This window comes from Rattus norvegicus, chromosome 9 (assembly GCF_036323735.1).
Source record: "Rattus norvegicus strain BN/NHsdMcwi chromosome 9, GRCr8, whole genome shotgun sequence".
In the NCBI taxonomy this organism is placed as follows: Eukaryota; Metazoa; Chordata; class Mammalia; order Rodentia; family Muridae; genus Rattus; species Rattus norvegicus.
Window position 1 is genome coordinate 7075672 of NC_086027.1, and position 27645 is coordinate 7103316.

The window sequence follows — 27645 nt, forward strand, 5'->3', positions numbered from 1 at the left end:
ACAAAAAGCATTGGAGACCTCAAGGTTTTAGTGATACCAGATGTAAGAGAGGTCTGCCGAGGAAGGTTGCATGAGCTTATTAATTGGCTCATTCTTAAACTGGACTGAATCATTTTTACTATCCATTTTCCTGCACCCAGTCTGTTATCAGTATTTATCATGAGCAGAAATAAATAAATGATTGATAGCAAACAAATGGAGTAACTGAAACTCTTTTATTGAATTTTGTGTATATAGAGATGTGCTAGTAAAATAATCATAAGTCAATGCTAGTAAAACTAAAATGTTTATAAACGTTCTAACAGTTACTTAACTACTCTTCTGATGTAATGTTTCATTTACTTGATTAATTCTTTTCTCTAAAAGTAATAGTTAAAAATTGCCAATGGGTAAATTATGAATACAATCGTGTACAAAGCCAACATAGTATGTTTTACCATTTATCTCTTTCAAGTTCTGCTATTTTAATTTCTGAATACAAAGGAAACTCCCAGAAAAATAAAGCCAAAAGAGGCTTAAGTTCGACACTATTATGTTTCCAAAGTTTACCTTAAATCTACAGTTAACCAGTAGATGGTTGGAGACCAGAGTCATTCCTTTTATAGGCTAGAGTGACTCTGGGCTCTTATGAACTTAACCCTGAAAGGAGGCAGATGTAGGGACTTCAGTTTAGTTTGGATTGTAAGAGGGGACTCTCTACCTAGAGAAACTTTGAATAATTTCAAGACTTAGAAGCAAACAATAAAAATTTACAATACAATTAGGATATAATTTTTTAATATAATAGACATTGTTAATTAACTATACACATATGGTTAGATTTCGGCAGTAACCAAGCGATTGTCTATAAGTTCAACAAAATTTCAGACTTTTCTAGTATTTTATAACCACATCATTGGGAATGTATTAGTGAGCTTTCTTTCATTATAACAATATCTGGGGAAAGCAACTTATAAAGACAGAAGCTTTATTTTAGCTCTTGGGTTTGGAATTTACATTCTGTGGAGAGATGGACAGAATATCATGGTGAGGGTAAATGGCAAAGCAAAACTAACCACCTCATTTTATTGAATTTTTCATGGCCAAGAAACAAGGGAAAGGAAGACCCAGGGCCAGGAGCACTCATTTTCTTCTAGGCCATGTTCCAGTTTCTTAGCTTCCATCCACTAACTTCTACTACACCTTCTCATAGCTCTTGCTGGTAGTAACACATGCTGTGCCCACGTCCTCAACATTTAGGAGAAAGTGTACATTTGAGTGATAGAAAGCAAATGTCATTCTAGCTCATGCTAGGTACCCTGAACTCACATATATATCCTGCTCATACCACAGGCTGCTCCTGCTGATCTCAGCTTAGCAGTGCTGACATCTGCAACTAAAGTGAAAGGGTAAGTGCTGAGAATTTGTGACCCGAAACGTGTTTGCCTTTCCGTCTTCCGAGCCATCGTGCAACATGCTGTGTTCTCCATATTGCCTGGTTACTGGGAGTAAAAGGATGCCCAAGACATGGAGCGAGTGGGAGGTGGAAGGAAGTATGCTGGCAAGCAAATGCAGATGGACTCTGCTAAAGTGGGCAAAAGTACAAGCTGTTCCTCAGAAGAGATGACAGGAGATCAAAACTCAACTGGCTGCAAGTTGAACACCAAGCATCCATTCTGCTTTTTTCAAGACACAATTTGTGCTTTCCAAAGGTCACCCTCATGCCTTTCTTCTGTTTCTTTTATGCTCCAGAACTAGGATTCTGTTTATTAAGATTTGGATTTCTGACATCTCCTTGAAGTCCTTCCCTCAATTTCCTCCTACCAGGTAGAAAATGTTCCAGTGAGCATGTTGCAACAAGTTGTCTACAAACTGAGTCTTCCCACTGTAACCATGAAAAATACCGATTGAGCAGAAAGACATTAGGAATTTCTGTACATTCATTTAGATGATTTCTAATATTTGTGTTTTTGTGCATAAGATAGTTATTTAGAGTTAGAATATAGGCTATACCTCCTAGAAAGATGTCATCATAAAATTTATACTATTCAAGTTTGTTTATTTATTAGCTTATTAAGCCATCTTACTGATTTGTACTGAATAGTGGAGAAAGTATACACTGGACATAATATGATTTTGTGAATTGTAATGTGATGTCAGTAATAACAGAGTCGGTGTCACAGTCCTTGGCATTTACAGTTTGCTTTCTGATCTTCCTTTGGCTGGATTGAGGCTTGCAGACGGACTCCTGTCCTTGATGTCTATCTTCTCATCTTGATCAGAGTTCCGTGCAGAAGTTTAGAGAGGTTCCATCCAACTTTTGCTCATAGATTTCATCAAACCTCTCATTCTGGGCCACAGTAAAGTGGTTTTTCCAATCACCCACAATTCCTAAAGGACAAAGGCCAGACAAAAGCATCAGTGTGTGGTTGACAGACTGTATCCCTGACTGGAGTGTGCAGTACCCACATTGGTGCTGTCCTGAGAGGAGCTCAATTCCTCACCACTTTACCTCTCCTTAATGAGAAGGGGGTTTAGTTTTCTTTGTGCAGGGGCTCTGGCATCTAAATAAAATCAATCAATTCAATGTGACCCAGAATCTTGGCTCTACTGTGCTACACACACATATTAGGTAGTAACAATTATAAAAATGAAGGAATGGTAGACATATAGCCATACAAGGAGATCTTAAGATGTTATACTGGCCAGAGATCTGGGGCATAAGAAAATACATATTGTGACACTCCAAGTATATGCCACCTAAGAACAAACAAAACCAACTTACAGTGAGAAATGGGAATATTTTCTTCTGAAGGAAAGATTGCCTGCAAAGGATATGGCAGGATATCAACCAAGCTGATGGAATTCTTTTTACTTTGATCACTTAGTTTTATTTGTTTGTAAGAATGTATTGAACTGCATCGTTTATTTCTATGAATTGTTTTTAGTAGATTATGTTATTGGAACGAGATTCTATTTTTATTATTTTAAATAATTTTAGAGAGATAATCACTGTAACACTTGTGATTCTTAAAGAAAATTATCCAACTTGATGAACAAGAAATGTTCATTGTAGCATTAATCATAAAAATATGGACACAATATCTAGAATAAGAGAAATACTTGGAAGAATAACAGGATATCCATGAGTCCTGTATAGACAGTCATGCGTAGAGGTCAGTATTTCTTTTCCTGGAGGGATAGCTCATATTCTGGTAAGCAAAAGTATGTAAGGTAATCACGGTTTGTGTTAGTGAACAGGTTTCTGTCATGGTATTCTTAGTTGTGTTTTTATGGCCAAAGCAAGCAAGCAAAGAAGCAAACACAAGTGAGTGCAGAGAAGAGTGGACATGGATAGACTGGGAAAAAGGGTGCTTCTCAAACCTTACCAAAGTCTAAGAGAGAAAAGAGGGAATACTGCAAGGGCAATGGATTAACTCCTGTGCTGAAAGTAAAAGAAAAAAAGTTCTGCAGCTGTTTATAAAACCTAGTCCTGGTTGCATAGCAGTGGAAAAAAGTGCAGATGTTAATGAGACAGTGGGATGGGTTTCATTCTGTACCTACCTTTTTGGAAAGTGGGTTTACTGAGGATCTGTGTGAAATCATCGAACTGTTGAGTTTTAGAAAGTTACTGAGTATACTAACTTTAAAAAATAACATTCCCCACTTAAAAGTGAATCACCAGGGATAATCAGATTTTTTTCTTTCAAAATCTAGGAAGCATTAAGGGCCTGGGTCTCAGTAATACATGCTGAAAGTCCTGAAAGTGTCATGAGTCATGATTTGGAGACAGAATCAAACTAGATGTCAGCTCTGATGAGTCTAACCGCAGGCAGGGATCCCAAGGAGGTGTGCACCAAGGGGAGTCTGTCTTAGTTATCTGTAAGACTTGCTTTGTAGAGCTTCTTGTACACTAGGAACAAATCTCTAGCTTTCTTAGAATCACAATATGTGGATTGGAGAGGGACTGCCTTAGAATTAGAGATAAATAAGCCCCACAGACCTTTTCTCATGAAAGGGGAAATGGACTGGTCCATGATAGTCTTGGGGATTGTAGAAAAATTTGTCAAAGGATTGTCTTTCATTTTCTCAAACGATGTCTCCAGGACTATTTTATCCACGACCTCTTCATCCAAATTCTTGCCCATGAACTGCATTACCTTCTGGATTTCACGCTTTGGGTCCTGTGAGTGAGGGTAGCATTAGTTGGACTGGAAAAGAGTTTTCACACTATCACATTTTTCCAGACATCTCTGTCAGAACCACATTCCTAAAGCAGCTTCCCTGTTCCTGATGCTGAAGAAGTAATTTACTTACCCTCTTCATGTCTTCATAGAAGAGGAAGAGAATCTGGTATCTGTCTCGAATTTCCCACCATCCTTTCACATGGTCAAACCAAGATCCCCAACTTACTGTGAAAAACAAGAATTGTTTTCATGGACACAAACCTTCCAAGTCAGGAAAGTTTGACTTTCCTTTTTTCTTTTTCTTTCTCTCTCTCTTTCTCTCTCTCTTTCTCTCTCTCTTTCTTTCTTTCTTTCTTTCTTTCTTTCTTTCTTTCTTTCTCTCTCTCTCTCTGTCTCACTCTCTGTCTCTGTCTCTGTCTCTCTGTCTCTCTCTCTCTCTTTCTTTCTTTCTTTTTTTCTTTTTTCTGGCTTCAGGTACATCAGAGAAGGAAAAATTCTGTATTAGATATTTCCCAGCATCACTGAGCTGCTCGATTCTGAGGTCACGTAGTTTCTGTCAGTATTGGGGGCTTTTCTTTAATATGAGAATTAAAGTGGCTTCATATTGATTATGCACAATCACTTGCACCCTGATATTATGACAGGGTCACACAGGCTGAGGAAAGTCTATAGGTCGGGAATCCCCAAATAGAGGCCAGGATAGGAGGCACAGGAAACTCTGGGGGATCAACTGTCAGGGGTTGTTCTCTCAGCTCAGCCTAATCGGGGTAAAACCACAGAGGGACAATGCATTTTTATTTACCTTTTCCATTGATGAAGGTTTCAAAATACTCATTCCAGGTGCCTGGATTGGGGAGCACCTGGCACATTCTGTAGAAGTGGTAGTAGGAAACCATGCAGTCTTTGGCGTTTCGAGCCACATAAAGGTACTTTGGAGAAGAAGAGAGGTGAGTTAAAGGAACACAAATATTGGAACTCCCTAGTTGTCCCTCTGGGTGAGTCCTTTTGGGGAATGCTCAGCTCTCCTGCCCTGGCACTGAGACTCAGCCTAGAGCAATGTCACCAATTATGATACTCCCAGCCCAGCCCTAACTCATTAAAATTTATCTCAATTCTTGATTTCCCTTTTGTTATCAGGGGCAAACTCTTCCTCTACATACTCTGAATCAACTACAGAGCCACTGAGCCTTCCAGAAACCTCAGCCTGATTTCTGAGAAAGCAATTGCTCCACCTGCTGTTTTGGCGTGGAGCAGCACCGTGGATCCTACTTGATATGAGCACACACTTTCTTCCATGATGATCACTTTAAAATCTGTGTGTTTCTACACAGAATAAGCAAACACTAGGTGCATTTCAATAAGGACCCTGTTGGGAGACTTTGTTATCTTGCCCTTGTATTCTCCAAGTCAAAATGCTGCTGTGCACCAATGGAAAGAATTTTCTAAAGAGTCAGATTATTTATTTATTTTTTAATTTAATTCTTGCACTTTGTACTCAGGCTGTCTTTCACCTCAGTATTGACTGACATTTTAGGAGTTTCATCTTTCCTTTTCAGAGATGTGCTTTCCAGCCACATGGCATAACTCTCACCTTTCCTCAGCCCTCATTCATCCCTTTCCAAGTCCATACATTTCTCTATTCAGATGCACACAGTCTGAGGGTTAGGCTCGTTCTGGTTTTTAATTTTCTGTGTTGTATATATAAATCGTTAAATATGTATATATAATATATAATGTATATAATATATAATGATATATACATATATGTGTAAGCAATTATAAAACACCATTGCTTTATTTGATGATTCAACCTAAAGTCACATCTTCTTTCTTTATGTCATATTTGATACAATGATCTATTTGGTACAGCATTAACATTTTCTTTTTTTGTCACTTTTTTTGTTTGTTTATTTATTTATTTACTTTTTTAACTTGAGTATTTCTTATTTCCATTTGGAGTGTTATTCCCTTTCCCGGTTTACGGGCCAACATCCCCCTAATCCCTCCCCCTCCCCTTCTTTATTGGTGTTCCCCTCCGCATCCTCCCACCATTGCCGCCCTCCCTCCAGTAATCACGTTCACTGGGGGTTCAGTCTTAGCAGGATCCAGGGCTTCCCCTTACACTGATGATCTTACTAGGGTATTCAATGCTATCTATTTGGTCAGAGTACAGGGTCAGTCCATGTATAGTCTTTAGGTAGTGGCTTAGTCCCTGGATGCTCTGGTTGCTTGGCATTGTTGTTCATATGGTGTCTCGAGACCCTTCAAGCTTTTCAGTTCTTTCTCTGATTTCTTCAATGAAGGTCCTATTCTCAGTTCAGTGGTTTGCTGCTGGCATTCGCCTCTGTATTTGCTGTATTCTGGCTGTGTCTCTCAGAGGAGATCTACATCCAGCTCCTGTCTGCCTGCACTTCTTTGCTTCATCCATCTTGTCTAATTGGGTGGCTGTATATGTATGGGCCACATGTGTGGCAGGCTCTGAATGGGTGTTCCTCTGGTTCTGTTTTAATCTTTGCTTCTCTATTCCCTGCCAAGGATATTCTTGTTCCCCTTTCAAAGAAGGAGTGAAGATTTCACATTTTGATCACCCGTATTGAGTTTCAAGTGTTCTAGGCATCTAGGGTAATTCAAGCATTTGGGCTAATAGCCACTTATCAATGAGTGCATACCATGTGTGTTTTTCTGTGATTGGGTTATCTCACTCAGGATGATATTTTCCAGTTCCAACCATTTGCCTACGAATTTCATAAAGTCATTGTGTTTGATAGCTGAGTAATATTCCATTGTGTAGGTGTACCACACTTTCTGTATCCATTCCTCTGTTGAAGGGCATCTGGGTTCTTTCCAGCTTCTGGCTATTATAAATAAGGCTATAAAATAGTGGAGCACGTGTCTTTTTTATCTGTTGCGGCATCTTTTGGGTATATGCCCAAGAGAGGTATAGCTGGATCCTCAGGCAGTTCAATGTCCAATTTTCCGAGGAACCTCCATACTGATTTCCAGAATGGTTGTACCAGTCTGCAATCCCACCAACAATGGAGGAGTGTTCCTCTTTCTCCCCATCCTTGCCAGCATTTGCTGTCACCTGAGGTTTTGATCTTAGCCATTCTCACTGGTGTGAGGTGAAATCTCAGGGTTGTTTTGATTTGCATTTCCCTTATGACTAAAGATGTTGAACATTTCTTTAGGTGTTTCTCAGCCATTCAGCGTTCCTCAGCTGTGAATTCTTTGTTTAGCTCTGAACCCCATTTTTTAATAGGGTTATTTGTCTCCCTGCGGTCTAACTTCTTGAGTTCTTTGTATATTTTGGATATAAGGCCTCTATCTGTTGTAGGATTGGTAAAGATCTTTTCCCAATCTGTTGGTTGCCGTTTTGTCCTAACCACAGTGTCCTTTGCCTTACAGAAGCTTTGCAGTTTTATGAGATCCCAGTTGTCGATTCTTGATCTTAGAGCGTAAGCCACTGGTGTTTTGTTCAGGAAATTTTTTCCAGTGCCCATGTGTTCCAGATGCTTCCCTAGTTTTTCTTCTATTAGTTTGAGTGTATCTAGTTTGATGTGGAGGTCCTTGATCCACTTGGACTTAAGCTTTGTACAGGGTGATAAGCATTGATTGATCTGCATTCTTCTCCATGTTGACCTCCAGTTGAACCAGCACCATTTGCTGAAAATGCTATCTTTTTTCCATTGGCTGCTTTTGGCTCCTTTATCAAAAATCAAGTGCCCATAGGTGTGTGGGTTCATTTCTGGGTCTTCAATTCTGTTCCATTGGTCTATCTGTTTGTCTCTGTACCAATACCATGCAGTTTTTATCACTATTGCTCTGTAATACTGCTTGAGTTCAGGGATAGTGATTCCCCCTGAAGTCCTTTTATTGTTGAGGATAGTTTTAGCTATCCTGGGTTTTTTCTTATTCCAGATGAATTTGCAAATTGTTCTGTCTAACTCTTTGAAGAAATGGATTGGTATTTTGATGGGGATTGCATTGAATCTGTAGATCGCTTTTGGTAAAATGGCCATTTTTACTATATTAGTCCTGCCAATCCATGAGCATGGGAGACCTTTCCATCTTCTGAGGTCTTCTTCAATTTCTTTCTTCAGGTTCTTGAAGTTCTTATTGTACAGATCTTTTACTTGCTTGTTTAAAGTCACACTGAGGTACTTTATATTATTTGGGTCTATTATGAAGGGTGTCGTTTCCCTAATTTCTTTCTCGGCTTGTTTCTCTTTTGTGTAGAGGAAGGCTACTGATTTATTTCAGTTAATTTTATACCCAGCCACTATGCTGAAGTTGTCTATCAGCTTCAGTAGTTCTCTGGTGGAACTTTTGGGATCACTTAAATATACTATCATATCATCTGCAAATAGTGATATTTTGACTTCTTCTTTTCCGATCTCTATCCCCTTGACCTCCTTTTGTTTTCTGATAGCTCTGATATTTTGACTTCTTCTTTTCCGATCTGTATCCCCTTGACCTCCTTTTGTTTTCTGATAGCTCTGGCTAGAACTTCAAGAACTATATTGAATAAGTAGGGAGAGAGTGGGCAACCTTGTCTAGTCCCTGATTTTAGTGGGACTGCTTCAAGTTTCTCTCCATTTAGTTTAATGTTAGCAACTGGTTTGCTGTATATGGCTTTTACTATGTTTAGGTATGGGCCTTGAATTCCTATTCTTTCCAGGACTTTTATCATCAAAGGGTGTGGAATTTTGTCAAATGCTTTCTCAGCATCTAATTAAATGATCATGTGCTTTTGTTCTTTCAGTTTGTTTATATAATGGATCACGTTGAAAAAATCATGGTGGTTGAAAGTTCCACCAGAGAACTACTGAAGCTGATAGACAACTTCAGCATAGTGGCTGGGTATAAAATTAACTGAAATAAATCAGTTTTCTGTATATTAAACCATCCCTGCATGCCTGGGATGAAGCCGACTTGATCATGATGGGTGATTGTTTTGATGTGCTCTTGTATTCGGTTTGCCAGAATTTTATTGAGTATTTTTACGTCGATATTCATAAGGGAAATTGGTCTGAAGTTCTCTTTCTTTGTTGGGTCTTTGTGTGGTTTAGGTATAAGAGTAATTGTGGCTTCATAGAAGGAATTTGGTAGTGCTCCATCTGTTTCAATTTTGTGGAATAGTTTGGATAATATTGGTACGAGGTCTTCTATGAAGGTATGATAGAATTCTGCACTAAACTCGTCTGGATCTGGGCTCTTTTTGGTTGGGAGACCTTTAATGACTGCTTCTATTTCCTTAGGAGTTATGGGGTTGTTTAACTGGTTTATCTGTTCCTGATTTAACTTCGGTACCTGGTATCTGTCTAGGAAATTGTCCATATCCTGCAGATTTTCAAGTTTTGTTGAATATAAGCTTTTATAGTAAGATCTGATGATTTTTTGAATTTCCTCTGAATCTGTAGTTATGTCTCCCTTTTCATTTCTGATTTTGTTAATTTGGACACACTCTCTGTGTCCTCTCGTTAGTCTGGCTAAGGGTTTATCTATCTTGTTGATTTTCTCAAAGATCCAACTTTTGGTACTGTTGATCCTTTCTCTGGTCCTTTTTGTTTCTACTTGGTTGATTTCAGCTCTGAGTTTGATTATTTCCTGCTTTCTACTTCTCCTGGGTGTATTTGCTTCTTTGTGTTCTAGAGCTTTTAGGTGTGATGTCAAGCTGGTGACATATGCTCTTTCCTGTTTCTTTCTGCAGGCACTCAGAGGTATGAGTTTTCCTCTTAGCACAGCTTTCATTGTGTCCCATAAGTTTGGGTATGTTGTACCTTCATTTGCATTAAATTCTAAGAAGTCTTTAATATCTTTCTTTATTTCTTCCTTGACCAGGTTATCGTTGAGTAGAGCATTGTTCAACTTCCACGTATATGTGGGCATTCTTCCCTTTTTGTTATTGAAGACCAGCTTTAGGCCGTGATGGTCTGATAGCTCGCATGGGATGATTTCTATCTTTCTGTACCTGTTGAGGCCCGTTTTTTGACCAATTATATGGTCAATTTTGGAGAAAGTACCATGAGGAGCTGAGAAGAAGGTATATACTTTTCCTTTAGGATAGAATGTTCTATAAATATCTGTTAAGTCCATTTGGTTCGTGACTTATCTTAGTCTGTCTTTGTCTCTGTTTAATTTCTGTTTGCATGATCTGTCCATTGATGGGAGTGGGGTGTTGAAATCTCCTACTATTATTGTGTGAGGTGCAATGTGTGTTTTGAGCTTTAGTAAGGTTTCTTTTACGTATGTAGGTGCCCTTGTATTTGGGGCATAGATATTTAGGATTGGAGTTCATCTTAGTGGATTTTTCCTTTGATGAACATGAAGTGTCCTTCCTTATCTTTTTTGATGACTTTTAGTTGAAAATTGATTTTATTTGATATTAGAATGGCTACTCCAGCGTGCTTCTTCTGACCATTTGCTCGGCAAGTTGTTTTCCAGCCTTTCACTCTGAGGTAGTGTCTGTCTTTGTCTCTGAGGTGTGTTTCTTGTAGGCAGTAGAATGCAGGGACCTTGTTGCGTATCCAGTTTGTTAATCTATGTCTTTTTATTGGGGAGATGAGTCCATTGATGTTGAGAGATATTAAGGAATAGTGATTATTGCTTCCTGTTATATTCATATTTGGATATGAGGTTATGTTTGTGTGCTTTTTCTTCTCTTTGTTTTGTTGCCAAGGCGATTAGTTTCTTGCTTCTTCTAGGGTGTAGCTTGCCTCCTTATGTTGGGTTTTACCATTAATTATCATTTTTAGTGCTGGATTTGTAGAAAGATATTGTTTAAATTTGGTTTTGTCATGGAATATCTTGGTTTCTCCATCTATGTTTTGCTGGATACAGTAACCTGGGCTGCCATTTGTGTTCTCTTAGGGTCTGTATGACATCTGTCCAGGATCTTCAGGCTTTCATAGTTTCTGGAGAAAAGTCTGGTGTGATTCTGATAGGTCTGCCTTTATATGTTACTTGACCTTTTTCCCTTACTGCTTTTAATATTCTTTCTTTATTTTGTGCGTTTGGTGTTTTGACTATTATGTGACGGGAGGAGTTTCTTTTCTGGTCCAATCTATTTGGAGTTCTGTGGGCTTCTTGTATGCCTATGGGTATTTCCTTCTTTAGGTTAGGGAAGTTTTCTTCTATGATTTTGTTGAATATATTTACTGGTCCTTTAAGTTGGGAGTCTTCACTCTCTTCTACAACTATTATCCTTAGGTTTGATCTTCTCATTGAGTCCTGGATTTCCTGTATGTTTTGGACCAGTAGCTTTTTCTGCTTTACATTATCTTTGACAGTTGAGTCAATGATTTCTATAGAATCTTCTGCTCCTGAGATTCTCTCTTCCATCTCTTGTATTCTGTTGGTGAAGCTTGTATCTACAGCTCCTTGTCTCTTCTTTTGGTTTCCTATATCCGGGGTTGTTTACATGTGTTCTTTCTTGATTGCTTCTATTTCCATTTTTAATTCCTTCAACTGTTTGATTGTGTTTTCCTGGAATTCTTTCAGGGATTTTTGTGATTCCTCTCTGTAGGCTTCTACTTGTTTATTTATGTTTTCCTGTGTTTCTCTAAGGGAGTTCTTCACATCTTTCTTGAAGTCCTCCAGCGTCATGATCAAATATGATTTTGAAACTAGATCTTGCTTTTCTGGCGTGTTTGGATATTCAGTGTTTGCTTTGGTGGAAGAATTGGGCTCCGATGATGCCATGTAGTCTTGGTTTCTGTTCCTTGGGTTCGTGCGCTTGCCTCTCACCATCAGATTATCTCTGGTGTTACTTTGTTCTGCTATTTCTGACAGTGGCTAGACTGTCCTATAATCCTGTGTTTCAGGGGTGTTGTAGACCTGTTTTCCTGTTTTCTTTCAGTCAGTTATGGGAACAGAGTGTTCTGCTTTCGGGCGTGTAGTTTTTCCTATCTACAGGTCTTTAGCTCTTCCTGTGGGCCTGTGTCCTGAGTTCACTAGGCAGGTCGCTTGGAGTAGGAAGGTTTGTCTTACCTGTGGTGCTGAGGCTCAAGTTTGCTTGTGGGGTGCTGCCTACGAGCTCTTTGTGGGGGTAGCAACTAGGAAGCTCTGTGCTGCCCTTTCCAGGAGCTTCCGTGCACCAGGGTTTCAGATGGCGTTTGGTGTTTTCCTCTGGAATCAGTAATGTGTGCAGAGTGCAGTCTCTTCTGGTTTCCCAGGCTTGTCTGCCTCTCTGAAAGTTTAGCTCTCCCTCCCACAGGATTTGGGTGTAGAGAACTGTTTATCTGGTCGGTCCCTTCAGGTTCTGCGGGTGTCTCAGACGCACTTGACCCGCTGCTGCTGTGCCCTTATCCAAGGGAACCCAGAGGTCATATACAGTTTCCTCTAGGGCCAGGGATGTGGGCAGGGTTGGGCAATGTTGGTGGTCTCTTCTGCTCTGAAGTCTCAGGAGTGCCTACCTGTCCAGGCGGTGAAGTCTCTCTCCCACGGGGTTTGGGAGCAGCCGCATTAACATTTTCTTATTTTTGCATATAACAGGTTTGTCAGAAGTTTTTAGGAGCCAACTTGAACTGTTCTTTAGCAGACACCCTCATGAAGGTCTCTTTCCTTATGTATGTTGTATGTATGTATGTATGTATGTATGTATGTATGTATGTTGTAATGTATGATCATGATCACAGTAGTAATCTGGGGATCTGAGCTGAGATGACTCTTCAGATAAGATCATGTGTATTTCTGTTAGATATACTGGTGTTTCTGGTACTGGGGTCATCTTATGCTGATTTGTAAGAGCTTATAGTCCAGGGTAAGAATAGGGAATTAATCTTTAAAACCTTTGACAGATGACACAAGACTACCCAGAAGTTGCCTACAGTCTTCTTTACCACCTACAATGTATACTATATTGGTAAATTTCCTTCTGTTGTTTGAATTCACTGAGAAGCTGGCTTCAGAAGTTGGGTTACTCCATACGCACTTCAACACCAAATATATTTTTCTAAGTGTACTCCAAGATCCCTTATCTGGGGAGAGACTACTCCATGAACTCTGTGACAAGGAGGGAAGAGAAGAGAAAAATAGCCCAAGTAAAAAACTAGTTACTGAGAACATCTGGAAGGTGAACTCTTTTGTAAAGGTGTTACTTTGTTTAGCCCATTGGGAAAGAGATACTAGAAGATCAGCTCTTGGAAACCTTAGCCATAGAGAGAAACCTCAGTGTGAAACTCCAGCTGATGCTTAAACTTCCTCAGTTTCTTGAAAATGGTGTGAGCACAGGATCTCCTGATGTTATCTCTTTCCTACCTGTCCTTTACTTGGAGGAATATTCTGATCAGCCTGGGTATTTTATGAGTAAATTGACTGGCTATCCCAGTGGAGATTCATCAGTAGTTTTTGCTAGATGTTTGTGAGTCCTCCCTTTGTAATATTATCTTTCTACTGTGATTTGTTCCTTGACCTGGAAGCCTTGCCCAGGGACACTCTATGCTCTGCCTGAGAATCTCTGTGCTGGGAACAACAAGTGTCAGATTCAAGAGGGCTTGTCCAGGCAATTTCTGCTTGAGGACCTGATTTGTTGTTTGTTCTCTCTCTCTCTCTCTCTCTCTCTCTCTCTCTCTCTCTCTCTCTCTCTCTCTCCACCCTTCCATTTGCCTGCTGCTTTCTATTTGTTCATTTTCTCTGGCTTGTTTTATATACTTAATAACCTCACTCATTCAAAACTGAAAATATACCCATTGAAGACGGTTCTCAGTACCACAGAGCTCAACTCCTCCACCTACATATACATGGAAGATGATGACCCATGATACCTATGCTCTCTCCTCATTCTCTTATCTCCTTGTGTTCATGTTCTGTTTCAATCCCTGTGCAAACATTAAAGCTAATGTTGCTGAATTATCCAGGGGATCAAATACCACTGCACAGGTCCATGATAATTATGCTTTTCTTAATTTTATTTCAGTTTTATTTTTTTGTAACTTGGGAATTTCCTCAGCTTATTTGATCTCAGATAATATCAAGAGGTATTCCTCAGTGATTTCATGATAGCTGGTCTCAGTAATGCCAGGAATAGAATTGGCATTCGTCACCCACCTTTACGGACAATACAAGTAATTTGATTGTAGGAACTCCACCAATATTTCTGCTATCTATAAATACTTTAGTCCTTTCAAAACAATCCTTAAAGCTTAAATTATGTGATGGTTTTATTTATATTGATGCATTGCCTGCTTGTATGATCATGACCCATGTGCAAGCAGTACCCATACAAAACAGAAGAGGGCATCATATCCCCTAGTACTGAAGTTACAGACAGTTGTGAGCTAGTATCTGAACCTTTGTCCTCTGGAAGAACAGTCAATACACTTAAGCACTGAGCCCATTTCTCTAGTCCCTTTTTATCTTTCTTTCACTATTTCCATTTAAAAAAGAAAAAGATTATTCTTAGAAAAGCCATTGACTCATCCTTGAATTTCAGCTCCACTCACTGCACGAATTCTGTACCCTTGGCATACTCCTTGGTATACCTATGGTATACTCCTATCATGGTCAAACACCCTCAATGTGTCAGGAACACAATAGACAAGACACTGGGACACATGACATAATCCTAGAAAGAGTGAAAGCAGCCTGGAGGCTTCTGAGGCTCCATCCAAGCCTCCTCTGCAGCTCCACTGGGATTTACCCTTTGAACATCAGTCCTTTGCACTTGATCTGCTCAGTCTTCTTTGTGCTCCACTCCATAAGCCCTCCTATAGCCTACAGCCTATGGTTCCCGTTCCCCACTCCCAGTCTGCTTCACTGAAGAACACATGATCCCCAGTACCTCAGTCTGCCCTCGGCCTTCACATCACATTTGAAAGCCTCTGGGGAACCACTCTACTAAATCTAGCATGGTGTTTGACTTTACTGCACAGTATGAGGTCTCAGAGGTACAGCGTACTGCTAAGGAAGCTATACTCACTCAGGCTGTGAAGGCCTGAGGCTCTGGGCTCCCTGCTCCAGTCCCGATAGGAACTGCTACTGTCTTACCTTACAGTTGTTTGTCCAGAAAGACGGTGGCAGCAGCTGAGGGGGAAGATGGGTCCTTAATATCCTTGGAGCTGGCATCGCATTGGCTTTGTCCACACCTGTAACACAATTCAGGAGATGATTGCACAGTATGCTCAGCACATGAAATATCCACTCCAGGTGCTGCTCAGGGAATCCAGCATCCACACAGGGATTCTCGTATTTTTGCCTTGGGGATTGGGGGTGGTGGAAGAAGGATTATTGGTTTTGCTTTCGTGTTTGTAGGCTTACATAGCTTAAGACCTGGATGCTCCCTTCGAGTGAATTTACTGTCAGTTTGTAGAAAATGGGATGGAGGCTTCGATAAGTATGTGTTATTAAGAAAATCCAAACAGGACTGTTCCTCAGCACACACACACACCACAGGCACAGCCTGTACTTTCTATAAAGGAAATAGCGACCCAGCACTAGGAACGTATATGTCCTTGTCTAAAATCTATAGACTAAGAGATTCACTTGGTTCTCAAATTATAGGAGGAAGAAAGACTCTATTCTTCCTTCTTTAAGAAAATTTAGATGCCCAAACTACCAGACCCAAGGAGAACAGAAAGCCACTAATGACAACACATCCCACACCTGTGTAGCATGTTCAACTTCAATAGATGTGTCCCACACACATCACTGGAGTTGTACATTCCTACCTTGAGATTATTCCTCCTCCTCCTCCTCCTCCTCCTCCTCCTCCTCCTCCTCCTCCTCCTCCTCCTCCTTCTCTTCCTTCTCCCCTTTCCTCCTCCTCCTCCCCCTTCCTCCTCCTCCTCCTCCTTTTCGTTCTCTATAGGAATTAGTCAGCCTGAGTTCATGAAACCCCCCAATTCCTCTGAGACCTATAAGAATGGACTTCCCATATTTTACCATGTTGCTTGGATTCTCATCAGTGCTCTTTCATGCTGCTATCTGTATGACCATGGGGTTAACAATTCTCCTAACAAGACTTACATCTCTAAGGAAACTCCTCTTAGTGTCCCTCTCAACACCCAAACCTGAAGTCTCTTATTGGAACCTCAAGGAATTCACTTTATCATTTTGAGGATAATGACCTTGAAGCCAAGAATAACCAAATTTGTCCTATTGAGCCAGAGCTGATAAGAAACAGTGAGCAGACTCTTTTCACCTCCCTTCCAGCCATATCAAAAACTTCTCTCTGGTTATGTGCAGTGATGTTTCTTCTATTACATCCTTTCTGATACATGATTTGTAATTTCTGCACTTCTATTTACAAACCTTGTAGGGACTTTCTCTGTGAATCATTGAGTTAAAATGGGGTAAGATGAAATAAAGATATTGCAGACTGTCCCTAAGGTCTTTCCTTTAATCTAGCAATCAGGCTATTCAAATAATGGCAGTGGAGAAGTTAGAGAATTAGTCCTGCATTGCTTCAAAGATTGCATGAAATCATTCTGTTAGGTGGCACATTTGAATCTGGACTGTGATCCACAGAAAATGGTAAAGATTCTCTTATATGAATAATCTGAAAACCTGTCAAACAAGGAGCAGAGATACTTTTAAAAAACTAGAATTGTGACTGATAATAAGTGGCATTTAACTATAAACATACAGCGGAAGGGCATGCTGTAAACTTGCGTTCCACCTTACTTCTATGATATGAGGTCTGGAAGGTGACAAGGTATAATGCTTACTTTCCATTGTCAACTTGACTGGACTATGAACTGTATCTCTGGGTGTGTATATCCATAATACGGTTTCCAGAAAGGTTCACCCACAGATTGGCAGCCCAATGGGAAATTAAACTAAATAGAAAAAGGTGAGCAAAACATTAGCATCTGTCTGTGCTCCTAACTATAGACTCAATGTGATGAGCTTCATGACAGATTTATAATGTGTCCTGAAATTTGAGCTTAAAAGCCCTAAAATGCTGTAAGCAAAGCTTCACAGACAATTCTGGGGAAATTTTGGAAGAGCACAGTGCCAAAAAAAGAGTAGAGTGTGGAGGCCCACTCATGAGGTCGCAGAACTGCTCTATGGAGAGATGGGCTGGAGGTTATTATATTATATTTTGGTGAAGAGTCTGGCCACACACTGCTCTTGAACTAAGAATTTGATAAAGTTGATTTCACAACAATAAGGGATTATGTTTAGCAAGGAAATCTCAAGACTAGAAACTATGTATGAAAAGAAAAATGTTCAGTTAAAGTTACGTGAAAAATAGCTTTTCAATTGAACAAAGTAATTGCCTCCTCGTGTGTGTGTGTGTGTGTGTGTGTGTGCATATGTATGTATGTACATGTGTATGTGTGTGTATTTATATGCATGCATATGTGTGTGCATGTGTGTATGTGTGTGTATGTGTGCACATGTTTATATGTGTATGTGTGTATATGTGTGTGCATGCATGTGTTTGTGTTTCTGTTTGTGTGTATGTGTGTGTGTGCGTGTGTGTGTGTGTTTTGAATCATAAGACACTGTCCAGAAACCACTTGGTTATGAAAGTAAAGTACTGAACGCAGATGGGTGTGAGCTGCTGATGAGTAGATTTCTGTTCCTTCCTCTATTCTGCAGTTACACATGACCAGAGCAAAGGTATAATGAGAACATTAGGCAGAATTTTGCCTTCATATGCATCTATCTTCCTTGCTGATTCACATTTGGTAGAAATACAGAAAAGAAATGGATCTGGAAAGGGTGGCATATACATTTAACCCAACACTCAGGAGGCAGAAGCAGGAGAATCTCAGTGAGTTCAAAGCCGGACTAATATACAGCATGATGCTGTTCCAAAAGACAAATAGGGGGAGGGAGAGAGACAGGATAGGAAAGAAAAAGAGAAGATGAAGGGACAAGGACAGAGATTAGACAGAAGAGGAACATATATGGAATCAGGGTCTCTTACCTGAAGGCTGGGGTGGCTGAGCCCACTCAATAAAAGGGTGTCGGTGTTGAATGATGGTTCTCTGGCACTTCTCTACATCCCCATTCTGCTCAATCATGTTGACAATTTCTTGAATCCATGTTGTCCCTGGGAAGACCATAAAGATTGAGTTAGAAGATTATTCTTCAAATATACTAATGAAGGGGTGTGGATGCAGATGTTGGCTTTACCTTCTGTTCTAACCAGGATCTTGTTAGCTATAGAAGAAATACTTTGGATCTCTGGGAAAGGTAAAAAAGTAGAGACAAATCTCACCTCTTCCCAAGAAAAATGAATGGTACAGACTAAGCTTCAAGATCCCAGGGATAAGACATGTGAAGTAGCACCCATTGTGGGACAAAAAGAGCCAGCTTCTAACTGTAGGTAGTTCTAACTTAGGTGAGGAGTTCAGATAGCTCAGAGGATGAGGCTGGGGCTACTACTCTACCAGGTTACCTGATTTAGGGTAAGTACAGATGAGGAGGTCATCTGGCTTTGCCTTGAAGGTCTGAATCTGACTCCAGTTGTTGACAGTTGGATCCATCAGTGGGATCCCTGCGACCTCTTTCAGTTTTGTCTGTCTGCTCAATTCTGGGGCCAGGGCCATGATGTCTCAGGGAAGAAGGTTTAGTTCCTGTGAGAAAAGATCAGAATGGAATTCTTTTTTCTTTCTCTATTTTTTTTTATTAACTTGAGTATTATTTACAGTTCCAGTCTTATTCCCTTTCCTGGTTTACGGGCCAACATAAGGGATTATGTTTAGCAAGGAAACTCCCCCTCCCCTTCTTTATGGGTGTTCCCCTCCCCATCCTCCCCCCATTGCCGCCCTCCCCCCAACAATCTAGTTCACTGGGGTTCAATCTTAGCAGGACCCAGGGCTTCCCCTTACACTGGTGATCTTACTAGGATATTCAGTGCTACCTATGAGGTCAGAGTCCAGGGTCAGTCCATATATAAAGTTTAGGTAGTGGCTTAGTCCCTAGAAGCTCTGGTTGCTTGGCATTGTTGTTCATATGGGGTCTCGAGCCCCTTCAGGCTCTTCCAGTTCTTTCTCTGATTCCTTCAACGGGGGTTCTGTTCTCAGTTCAGTGGTTTGCTGCTGGCATTCGCCTCTGTATTTGCTGTATTCTGGCTGTGTCTCTCAGGAGAGATCTACATCCGGCTACTCCAGCTTGCTTCTTCTGACCATTTGCTTGGCAAGTTGTTTTGAGCCTTTCACTCTGAGGTGGTGTCTGTGTTTTTCTCGGAGGTGTGTTTCCTGTAGGCAGCAGAATGCAGGGTCCTCGTTGCGTATCCAGTTTGTTAATCTATGTCTTTTTATTGGGGAGTTGAGGCCATTGATGTTGAGAGATATTAAGGAATAGTGATTATTGCTTCCTGTTACATTCATATTTGGATGTGAGGTTATGTTGTTGTGCTTTTCTTCTCTTTGTTTTGTTGCCAAGATGATTAGTTTCTTGCTTCTTCTAGGGTGTAGCTTGCCTCCTTATGTTGGGCTTTACCATTTATTACCCTTTATAGTGCTGGATTTGTATAAAGATATTGTTTAAATTTGGTTTTGTCATGGAATATCTTGCTTTCTCCATCTATGTTAATTGAGAGTTTTGCAGGATACAGTAACCTGGGCTGGCATTTGTGTTCTCTTAGGGTCTGTATGACATCTGTTCAGGATCTTCTGGCTTTCATAGTTTCTGGAGAAAAGTCTGGTGTGATTCTGATAGGTCTGCCTTTATATGTTACTTGACCTTTTCCCCTTACTGCTTTTAATATTCTTTCTTTATTTTGTGTGTTTGGTGTTTTGACTATTATGTGACGGGAGGTGTTTCTTTTCTGGTCCAATCTATTTGGAGTTCTGTAGGCTTCTTTTACGCCTATGGGTATCTCTTTTTTAGGTTAGGGAAGATTTCTTCTATGATTTTGTTGAAGATATTTACTGTTCCTTTGAGCTGGGAGTCTTCACTCTCTTCTATACCTATTATCCTTAGATTTTATCTTCTCATTCAGTCCTGGATTCCCTGTATGTTTTGGACCAGTAGCTTTTTCTGCTTTACATTATCTTTGACAGTTGAGTCGATGATTTCTATGGAATCTTCTGCTCCTGAGATTCTCTCTTCTATCTCTTTTATTCTGTTGGTGAAGCTTGTATCTACGGCTCCTTGTCTCTTCTTTTGGTTTTCTATATCTGGGGATGTTTCTATGTGTTCTTTCTTGTTTGCTTCTATTTCCATTTTTAATTCCTTCAACTGTTTGATTGTGTTTTCCTGGAATTCTTTCAGGGATTTTTGTGATTCCTCTCTTTAGGCTTCTACTTGTTTATTTATGTTTTCCTGTGTTTCTCTAAGGGAGTTCTTCACGTCTTTCTTGAAGTCCTCCAGCATCATGATCAAATATGATTTTGAAACTAGATCTTGCTTTTCTGGTGTGTTTGCATATTCCGTGTTTGTTTTGGTGGGAGAATTGGGCTCTGATGATGACATGTATTCTTCGTTTCTGTTGCTTGGATTCCTGCGCTTGCCTCTCGCCATCAGATTATCTCTAGTGTTACTTTGTTCTGCTATTTCTGACAGTGGCTAGACTGTCCTATAAACCTGTGTATCAGGAGTGCTGTAGACCTGTTTTCCTTTTTTTCTTTCAGCCAGTTATGGGAACCGAGTGTTCTGATTTCGGACGTGTAGTTTTTCCTATCTACAGGTCTTCAGCTATTCCTGTGCCCTGTGTCTTGAGTCCACCAGGCACGTCGCTTGGAGCAGGAAGGTTTGTCTTACCTGTGGTCCTGAGGCTCAAGTTTGCTAATGGGGTGTTGCTTATGAGCTCCCCGGGGGGACAGCAACCAGGATTATCTGCACAGCCCTTTCCGGGAGCTTCCATGCACCAGGGTTCCAGATGGCATTTGTTTTTTCCTCTGGAATTAGTAATGTGAGCAGAGTGTAGTCTCCTCAGGTTTCCCACGCGTGTCTGCCTTTCTGAAGATTTAGCTCTCCCACCCATGAGATTTGGGTGCGGAGAACTGTTTATCTGGTCGGTCCCTTCAGGTTCCGGTGGTGTCTCAGGGGCAGGGGACCTGCTGCTCCTGTGCGCTTATTTCCAGGAACCCAGAGGCCGTATACAGTTTTCTCTGGTGCCAGGGATATGGGCAGGTGTGCGCACTGTTGGTGGTCTCTTCCACTCTGCAGTCTCAGGAATGCCCACCTGTCCAGGCGGTGAGCTCTCGCTCCCATGGGGTTTGGGAGCAGTGAGCTGGTGGGGGCCCAGAATGGAATTCTTAAAGTACTGTGATAAAGCATATACAACATGAAAATGACTCTTAAGTATCATAAGTGGATGGCTCAGTGGCATTAATAATATTCCTGCTGTTCTATGTCTACCATCACCTTCCATCTCCTGAAAACATTTTACTTTTCTAGATGGAAGCTAGGAGCCCACTACTGCTAAAGCTCAGTGCCAGGCTACCACTATTTTCCTTTTTATCTCCTTAAACTCTAGATGCTTTAGAGTAAGTTCATTTTGTCTTCTTGTGAATAGCTATTTTATTTAGTTGAATATTCTTAAGGATCGGCTGTATTGTGGCATGCCATCAGATTTTCTTCCCAATTAATGCTAACTTTTATTGCATGCCTGCTTGTAGTGTGGTTTGTTTATCCATTTCCTTGTCCACGGGAACTTGGAGTGCCTCCTTTCAACTATTGTACTATAAACAATGCACAATACCTAAGCTTCTACATTCATATTTTTGGGTTCATAACTCAATGCAGATATGCAAAATAGTATGTTCTCATTTTTGAGAAATTGTCATAGAACTTTCCTACAGTGGCTGTATCATTTAAGAAGTCTACCAGTAGTATATAGTACTCTCTAATCACTGACATGTATCTCCCTTAAATCTCCATCCCAATAGATTTGTTTTGCTTTTCCTTCATGACTAATAATGAATATCTTCTCATGTACTTACAGTCTACTTTATGTCTTTTTTTCAGAGAGAGACACATTGTTCCACTGTTTGTGGTTGGTTGCTATACCTAGAAACTTACAAATATATGAATAGGAGGGATGAATGATCTTCTAATACTCAAGAGTAAGTGGCTATTGTAGTTTCAAAGCACATCTACCACTGCTGCTCAGAGGCATAGCAAGGTAATGTTCAGTGACTGCTACAGTAGTGAGTACCACTATTATATTTATTATAAGCAACTCGTTTTTAGTTCTTATATAATTTGAAGCCTAGAACATTAGAGGGAAAGAATATTTATGGAAAGTGTAACAGTGAATAATTGCTAGTAATTGTGTAAAGAAAACTACAGTGAATGAGAGAAACAAAAACTGTCCAGGCTGGCCAGACCAAATATCAGGATGACAGGTTCCCAGAGAAAGTTGAGTTCTCTGGAATGGATGCAGTGCTTTTAGAAAATGAAGACCCGGTTTTACTTGAAAACATTTCCAATATAAGCAGCAGCTATAGTTGTAGTATAGCAGAGAGGGTGTACTTCCCATAAAACTCTGAGATGTGATATAGTCAGCTTCAGCAGAGGAAGATAGAGTATTGCCATCTCCCCTTCCTTTCTTTTCTTTTAAGGTAAGAGTAGATAGGATCTCTACATATCCCAGGATTGCCCATAGCTCCCTCTGTAGCCTTGAATGTACAATCCTCCTGCTCCAGTCTCCTTGGTTCTGAAGTGGCAAGTGTAAGCTCACTCACTTAGTTTGGAGCACTGACATTTCTAACATACCTTCCATGTTAGGTCCTTCCCTTTTAATTCACATCACAGGTTTAGCATAAGTAATAATCATTCCTCTAAATATAAGAAGGCTTACAAGATTCTAAATCAATGGTTTGATAAAGACCTCAGCTAGTATCTGTCTACTAATCTCATAAAACTTCTTTAAAAATTGCTTCTAAGTTACAAGTGTGCGTGAAATTTAAGATGTTCATGCAATAAGTCCATATTCACAAAGAAAACTAATACAGAAATTGTTATTACTTAATGTATTTTTGTCCTTTTCTTTTTTTTTTCTTTGAGCCTGTAGAAATAGAGTTTTAAAAAGGTTACTCATTGTCAGAGTCAGGATGTGCAGTGCCGGACGTGCCTGAGGGAGAGCCAGAGATAGGACTTGCCAAAGCAGCTACCAGTTCCAAGGACACTGATCATCCGTAGCCACCCCCTCCCCTTCCTTCACTCCCCAGAAGTGAGTCATCTCCCTGAGTGAGATGAGCCACCCTACCCGAGCTGCTGAGCTGCTAGATAGCATGTACTCCTTGCTGTTGTAATTTCGAGCCGAAAGTAAGTGTGCACCATTTGAAATGACCAATCATGTGTAACCACGCAAATGTCCCTAACCTCCCCTATATAAACCCCCGAGTTTGGAAGCTCGGGGTCGATTCCTCTGTCTCCTGTGTGAGATACGTATCGACCCAGGATCCCGCTAATAGGGATCTCGTTAATAAAAGCTACCTCTTGCTGTTACATCAAGACTGGCTACTCGTGATTCCTGGTGGCACCCCACCCCATGATTGGAGCGAGAGACGAGGCTCCCCGTTCAGGGGTACGCTCTTTCAAGCCAATTGTTAAGATATAATTGCCCACCTAAACATACAAATCCCAGTACCATCCATCCCTTAGGAACATTAGTAACAACCTGTAAATACACAGAGCGAGATCTTTACATCAGTGTCCATTGTCCTGCCAGCGAGTGTCTCTCTCTCGCTCCCTTCTCCTTTCTGTTCCAGTCTCCTCCTCTTCCTTCAAACTTCTCTCCCACCCATCCTTCCTTCTCCTCCAATGACAGGCCTCCTTCTATCCTGTACCTACCCCTCACCTGTATTTTACAAATTCAATGGGGAGAAGTTTCTAGTGAAGTCACCTGATTCCTGAGTACTTGACTAGGCAGCTGTCCTTGGGGCAGTGGAGTTAGCATCAAAATACAGATAACTCCAGGGCAAACCAGAACATTTCCCCCTTTTTGTCCAGTTAAAAAGCCTTTTCACTTATATATAAATTGAGTACAATTATTACCATTCTAAAATTTATAAAGCATATGATATACTCAACACCCAGTCCATCACTTTTTTAGTTAAACAGAACATTTAGTTATCCATTCCATCTTAAGAAAGGCTTAAAATGTATATTATATCTTGGCTAGCTTGTATACTATCTGATAACTATCCAATAAAATATGTATTTTCAGAGTTAAACAGCCTGATAGGCTATGAGAGTGTAATCAGTCTTCAACCCTGCCAGAAATCTTTGAATGACCAAATATCTATTAAGATAGGAAGCCTAACATGGCTTCCAGAACTACGAGGTTGTAGAGACAAATCTCCACTAGCACATTCTCCTATTAGCAACATGTGAGTGCAAGTCTGCAAGTCTACAGTGTCCTTTTCAAATATAAATTTTGGTATTCAGTATAACAGTTCCCAAACACATTCTCATTTTGAACTCCAGTAGAACTTTGGTGGTGGATATGGGAGTCCTCAAAGTATATTGATGATGCAGTTCCCTCTACCAGCTCATAGACAAAAGGGAATAGATTTCAAGGCCTTTAGAAGCTGAGAGTAAATTGGAGGCAACAGCCTCAGTCCTTCACCTGCACAACAGAACAGAAGGCTGATGTTCAGCAGATGAACTGAGGTGGGATGTTTTCCCCAAGCCTCTTGGTGTGCAGACCTTCATTTCACCTAGCTGCTGTAATCTGCTCAAACTTCTGACCAAAAACAGTTAAAACAATCAGTAGGGTATGATGGCAAGCAATATGAGGGAAGCTAGCAGAAAGAGTGTGACTTTGAGGCCAGTCTAGGTTACAGTAATACTGTTTCAAAGCACTAAACCTGTGAGTCTGGAATGCCATGCAACCAAGGGAGCCATCCAGAGCAAGAGTAAGGTTGATGTGTCGAAGCCTTGAAAATCTCATCCTGATACCAGCAGGAGTAGGATTGTTTTCCTCCTTGCTCTGGGTGTGCATTCCCTGTGCACATAATCCCTATGATCCCCATTTTTGCCACCCTTGAGGTAGTCATGGCAAAATTACAGATTATCCTTCCTCTTTCCCTGTAAGGATATGTTCAGGAATCAAAGAGTCCTCCACAGGTAAATGAACATTCCAAACATATGAACACCAGCCAGTAATATACCCTCAGTATGAAAACTCCTACCTACTCACCGAGGTATATATAGCCCTTAATAAGCCCAATAAGAGAGAGCTATTTCACTGAAAACCATCACTAAAGAAGGCTATTTATCCCTTTGCATTCACTCCAACTGACACCCTGTGAAATCCACCTACCAGAATAAACTTTGTTCTTTTCAGTCCTGCTCAGTGCACAATGGTACCTGGATACCTCAAGGGCAGAAGCAGACCTAGGCTGGCACAAAACAAAATAAGAATAAAGGAAAAAGTTTGAGTTAATTAATTCATCCTTTGTTTTCCTAAACAAAATTGCAAGTATGCTTCTGCCTCTGCCTCTGCCTCTGCCTCTGCCTCTGCCTCTGCCTCTGCCTCTGCCTCTGCCTCTGCCTCTGCCTCTGCCTCTGCCTCTGCCTCTGCCTCTGCCTTTTTCTCTACCTCTGCCTCTGCCTCTGCCTCTGCCTCTGCCTCTACCTCTGCCTCCAAAATGCTGCGATTCCAGATACGTACTACCACATCTTGTTGCATCATTTTAAACTGCTCAATTTGTGAGCAAGAGCAAACTATTTGCATAAACTAATATTGGAAAAGCATTGGTGGATATGATGGACTGAACTGTGTGCCTCCACATTCACATGTTGAGCTCTAATCTTCTTACTTTTAAATGTGTCAGTTTGAGACAGGGCCCTGAAGATGTCATAAAGTTGAGATGAGGCTCCAATTCTATAATACTAGGGTTCTTCTTAGAAGAGATTTAGACATACAGAGAAATACCAAGGGATGTACACAGGGAACAACATGTGTGGACATAGTAAAAGAAGGCCCCCTGCAAACAGAGGAAAAGGCCTTGAGAAACCATACTGACAGACACCTTGATCTGGGACTTTTTTGTAGGAATTTTTTTTAAAACTGAGCAGAATAGCATGATCAGTTAAAGCTCAGAGACCTGCTGTTTCATTGAACATTGGAAAATAAAGAAAATTATGCATTTCTCTTAGTGTTTCTTTGTTACTTGACCAAACAAGTAACTGAATTTAAATAAGTTTAAAATTATGACCTGGAGGTAAGGACTGAAAATCTTCAGTTGACAGAGACCAGCTCATTAATAGAGTCTGTGTGGTATAAAGGTAGATTTGAGGGCTGAGTGAGGCCATGGAAGTATGTACAGTGAGTCAGGTGGGGGCTGATGTGTAGTTCTGTAGTAAAGGTTTGCCCAGTGTGCACCATGCCCAGCTTGACAATGTTGGGGAGGAATAGAGGTTTCTGAATGCCTTATCTTACAGTGATACAAAAGCCACAGACACCCAGCTGAAATCAGATTCTCAAGTTTGAATGTGTTCCCAGAATTGGAGTTGATGTGTGCACAAACCTCACTTCTGCTGCTGAGCAGAAGCAGAGATCACAGGGGAAGAACTGAAAGCAGCTTCCTGTGCTACTGAGCACCAGTGCCTCGCAGACTGGGTACATCAAATACTGAGAATGACACTTTCTACTTCTGATAACCTCATAGAAGGTCAAGGAGCACACAGGTAGAAATACACCTGCCATCTGACAGCCCACAGCATGCAGGCTAGAAGAGAAAAAGAGTGCTTCCTTGGGCTTCTACTTATAGGTGGTCTCAGCTGTGGTCACTGCTATTTTTAGAGTAAGGCAGATAGACACACAGACTTTCCCAGGCAGGCTCCTTTTCGTCCTCTGAGGCCAGGTCCCTGTGGCCTCCTTTGTGAAACAATCTCTAGTCTTTTCCATAGAGTTAACCTTTCATCTTGTTTTCTGAGACAGGTCCTCACACTGTCCTCCAGACACGATTTGAAATCATAACTGTCCTCCACCCTCAGCTGCAAGAGGATCTAAATTTACATGAGAACTTCCCAGATCTTATGCCACAGTGCTATGGTTACTTGCTTATATAAGTAACTTCCCTAAGCAGGAGACCTGGTCCAGTTCCTTTTATAGGCCTAGCTTGAATGGTGTCCACAGACTTAGACGAAAGAGGGTCCAGTGTGGTGAAGAAATAGTCATAGCCAGAGCAGTGTAGATGGCTGACAGGAGGGGAGTCTTTGTGAGGGAAAAGTACAGTATGCACAAAGAGATGGTATTGTGGAAAGGTGTCTGCATGAATTTCTAAGTTGAACACAGCCAATGTTAGCTTCAGATTTTTTTTATTATTATTTTTCTTAGGTTTCTTAAGACTTAAGATCTTTCTGACTTGAGTTACACCACTTACACATTAGCACCTGTATGTCTGAGAACTAAGAACATACACCAACAAGTTATGCCAAATGTTTCAGATAAGCTGTGTTCTTACCTTCAAACTCGAGTTTTCACCAGTCTAAAAGCTGGACTGCCCAGTGTTCGGTAAGTACAAAGGTACATTTAGAGGAAGGAGGAAAGTACTTCTGGTATACGGCAAGCACAGAGGCTCAAATTCTACTATGCCAAATGTACCCAACCTTTAGCAATCAA

At 40.7% G+C, this 27645-nt stretch overlaps 1 protein-coding gene across 6 annotated transcripts; it reads right to left on the reverse strand.

Moving 5' to 3' along the window:
• Window positions 1–201: 201 nt before the first annotated feature.
• On the reverse strand, window positions 202–27645 carry Sult1c2a (sulfotransferase family 1C member 2A). 6 transcript variants are annotated; one of them, XM_039083469.2, is made up of 10 exons: window positions 27488–27645; window positions 25339–25417; window positions 18517–18694; window positions 18043–18168; window positions 15153–15250; window positions 13023–13169; window positions 4969–5095; window positions 4297–4391; window positions 3983–4163; window positions 202–2370 (listed from the first exon to the last, which is right to left on the reverse strand). In XM_039083469.2, exons 3-10 carry the CDS (start codon window positions 18665–18667, stop codon window positions 2258–2260), a joined length of 1038 nt encoding a protein of 345 aa, XP_038939397.2. In that variant the 5' UTR covers window positions 18668–18694; window positions 25339–25417; window positions 27488–27645; the 3' UTR covers window positions 202–2257.

Bases quoted from the DNA above. Each gene is read 5' to 3' on its own strand.
- Sult1c2a (XM_039083469.2), bottom strand. From the start codon at position 18,667: ATGGCCCTGGCCCCAGAATTGAGCAGACAGACAAAACTGAAAGAGGTC. The intron at 18,169-18,516 runs GTAACCTGGTAG...TGGTCTTCCCAG, and splicing joins CTGTACTTACCCTAAATCAG to GGACAACATGGATTCAAGAA. The intron at 13,170-15,152 runs GTAAGACAGTAG...TCCTTGTCACAG, and splicing joins TCTGGACAAACAACTGTAAG to AGTTCATGGAGTAGTCTCTC.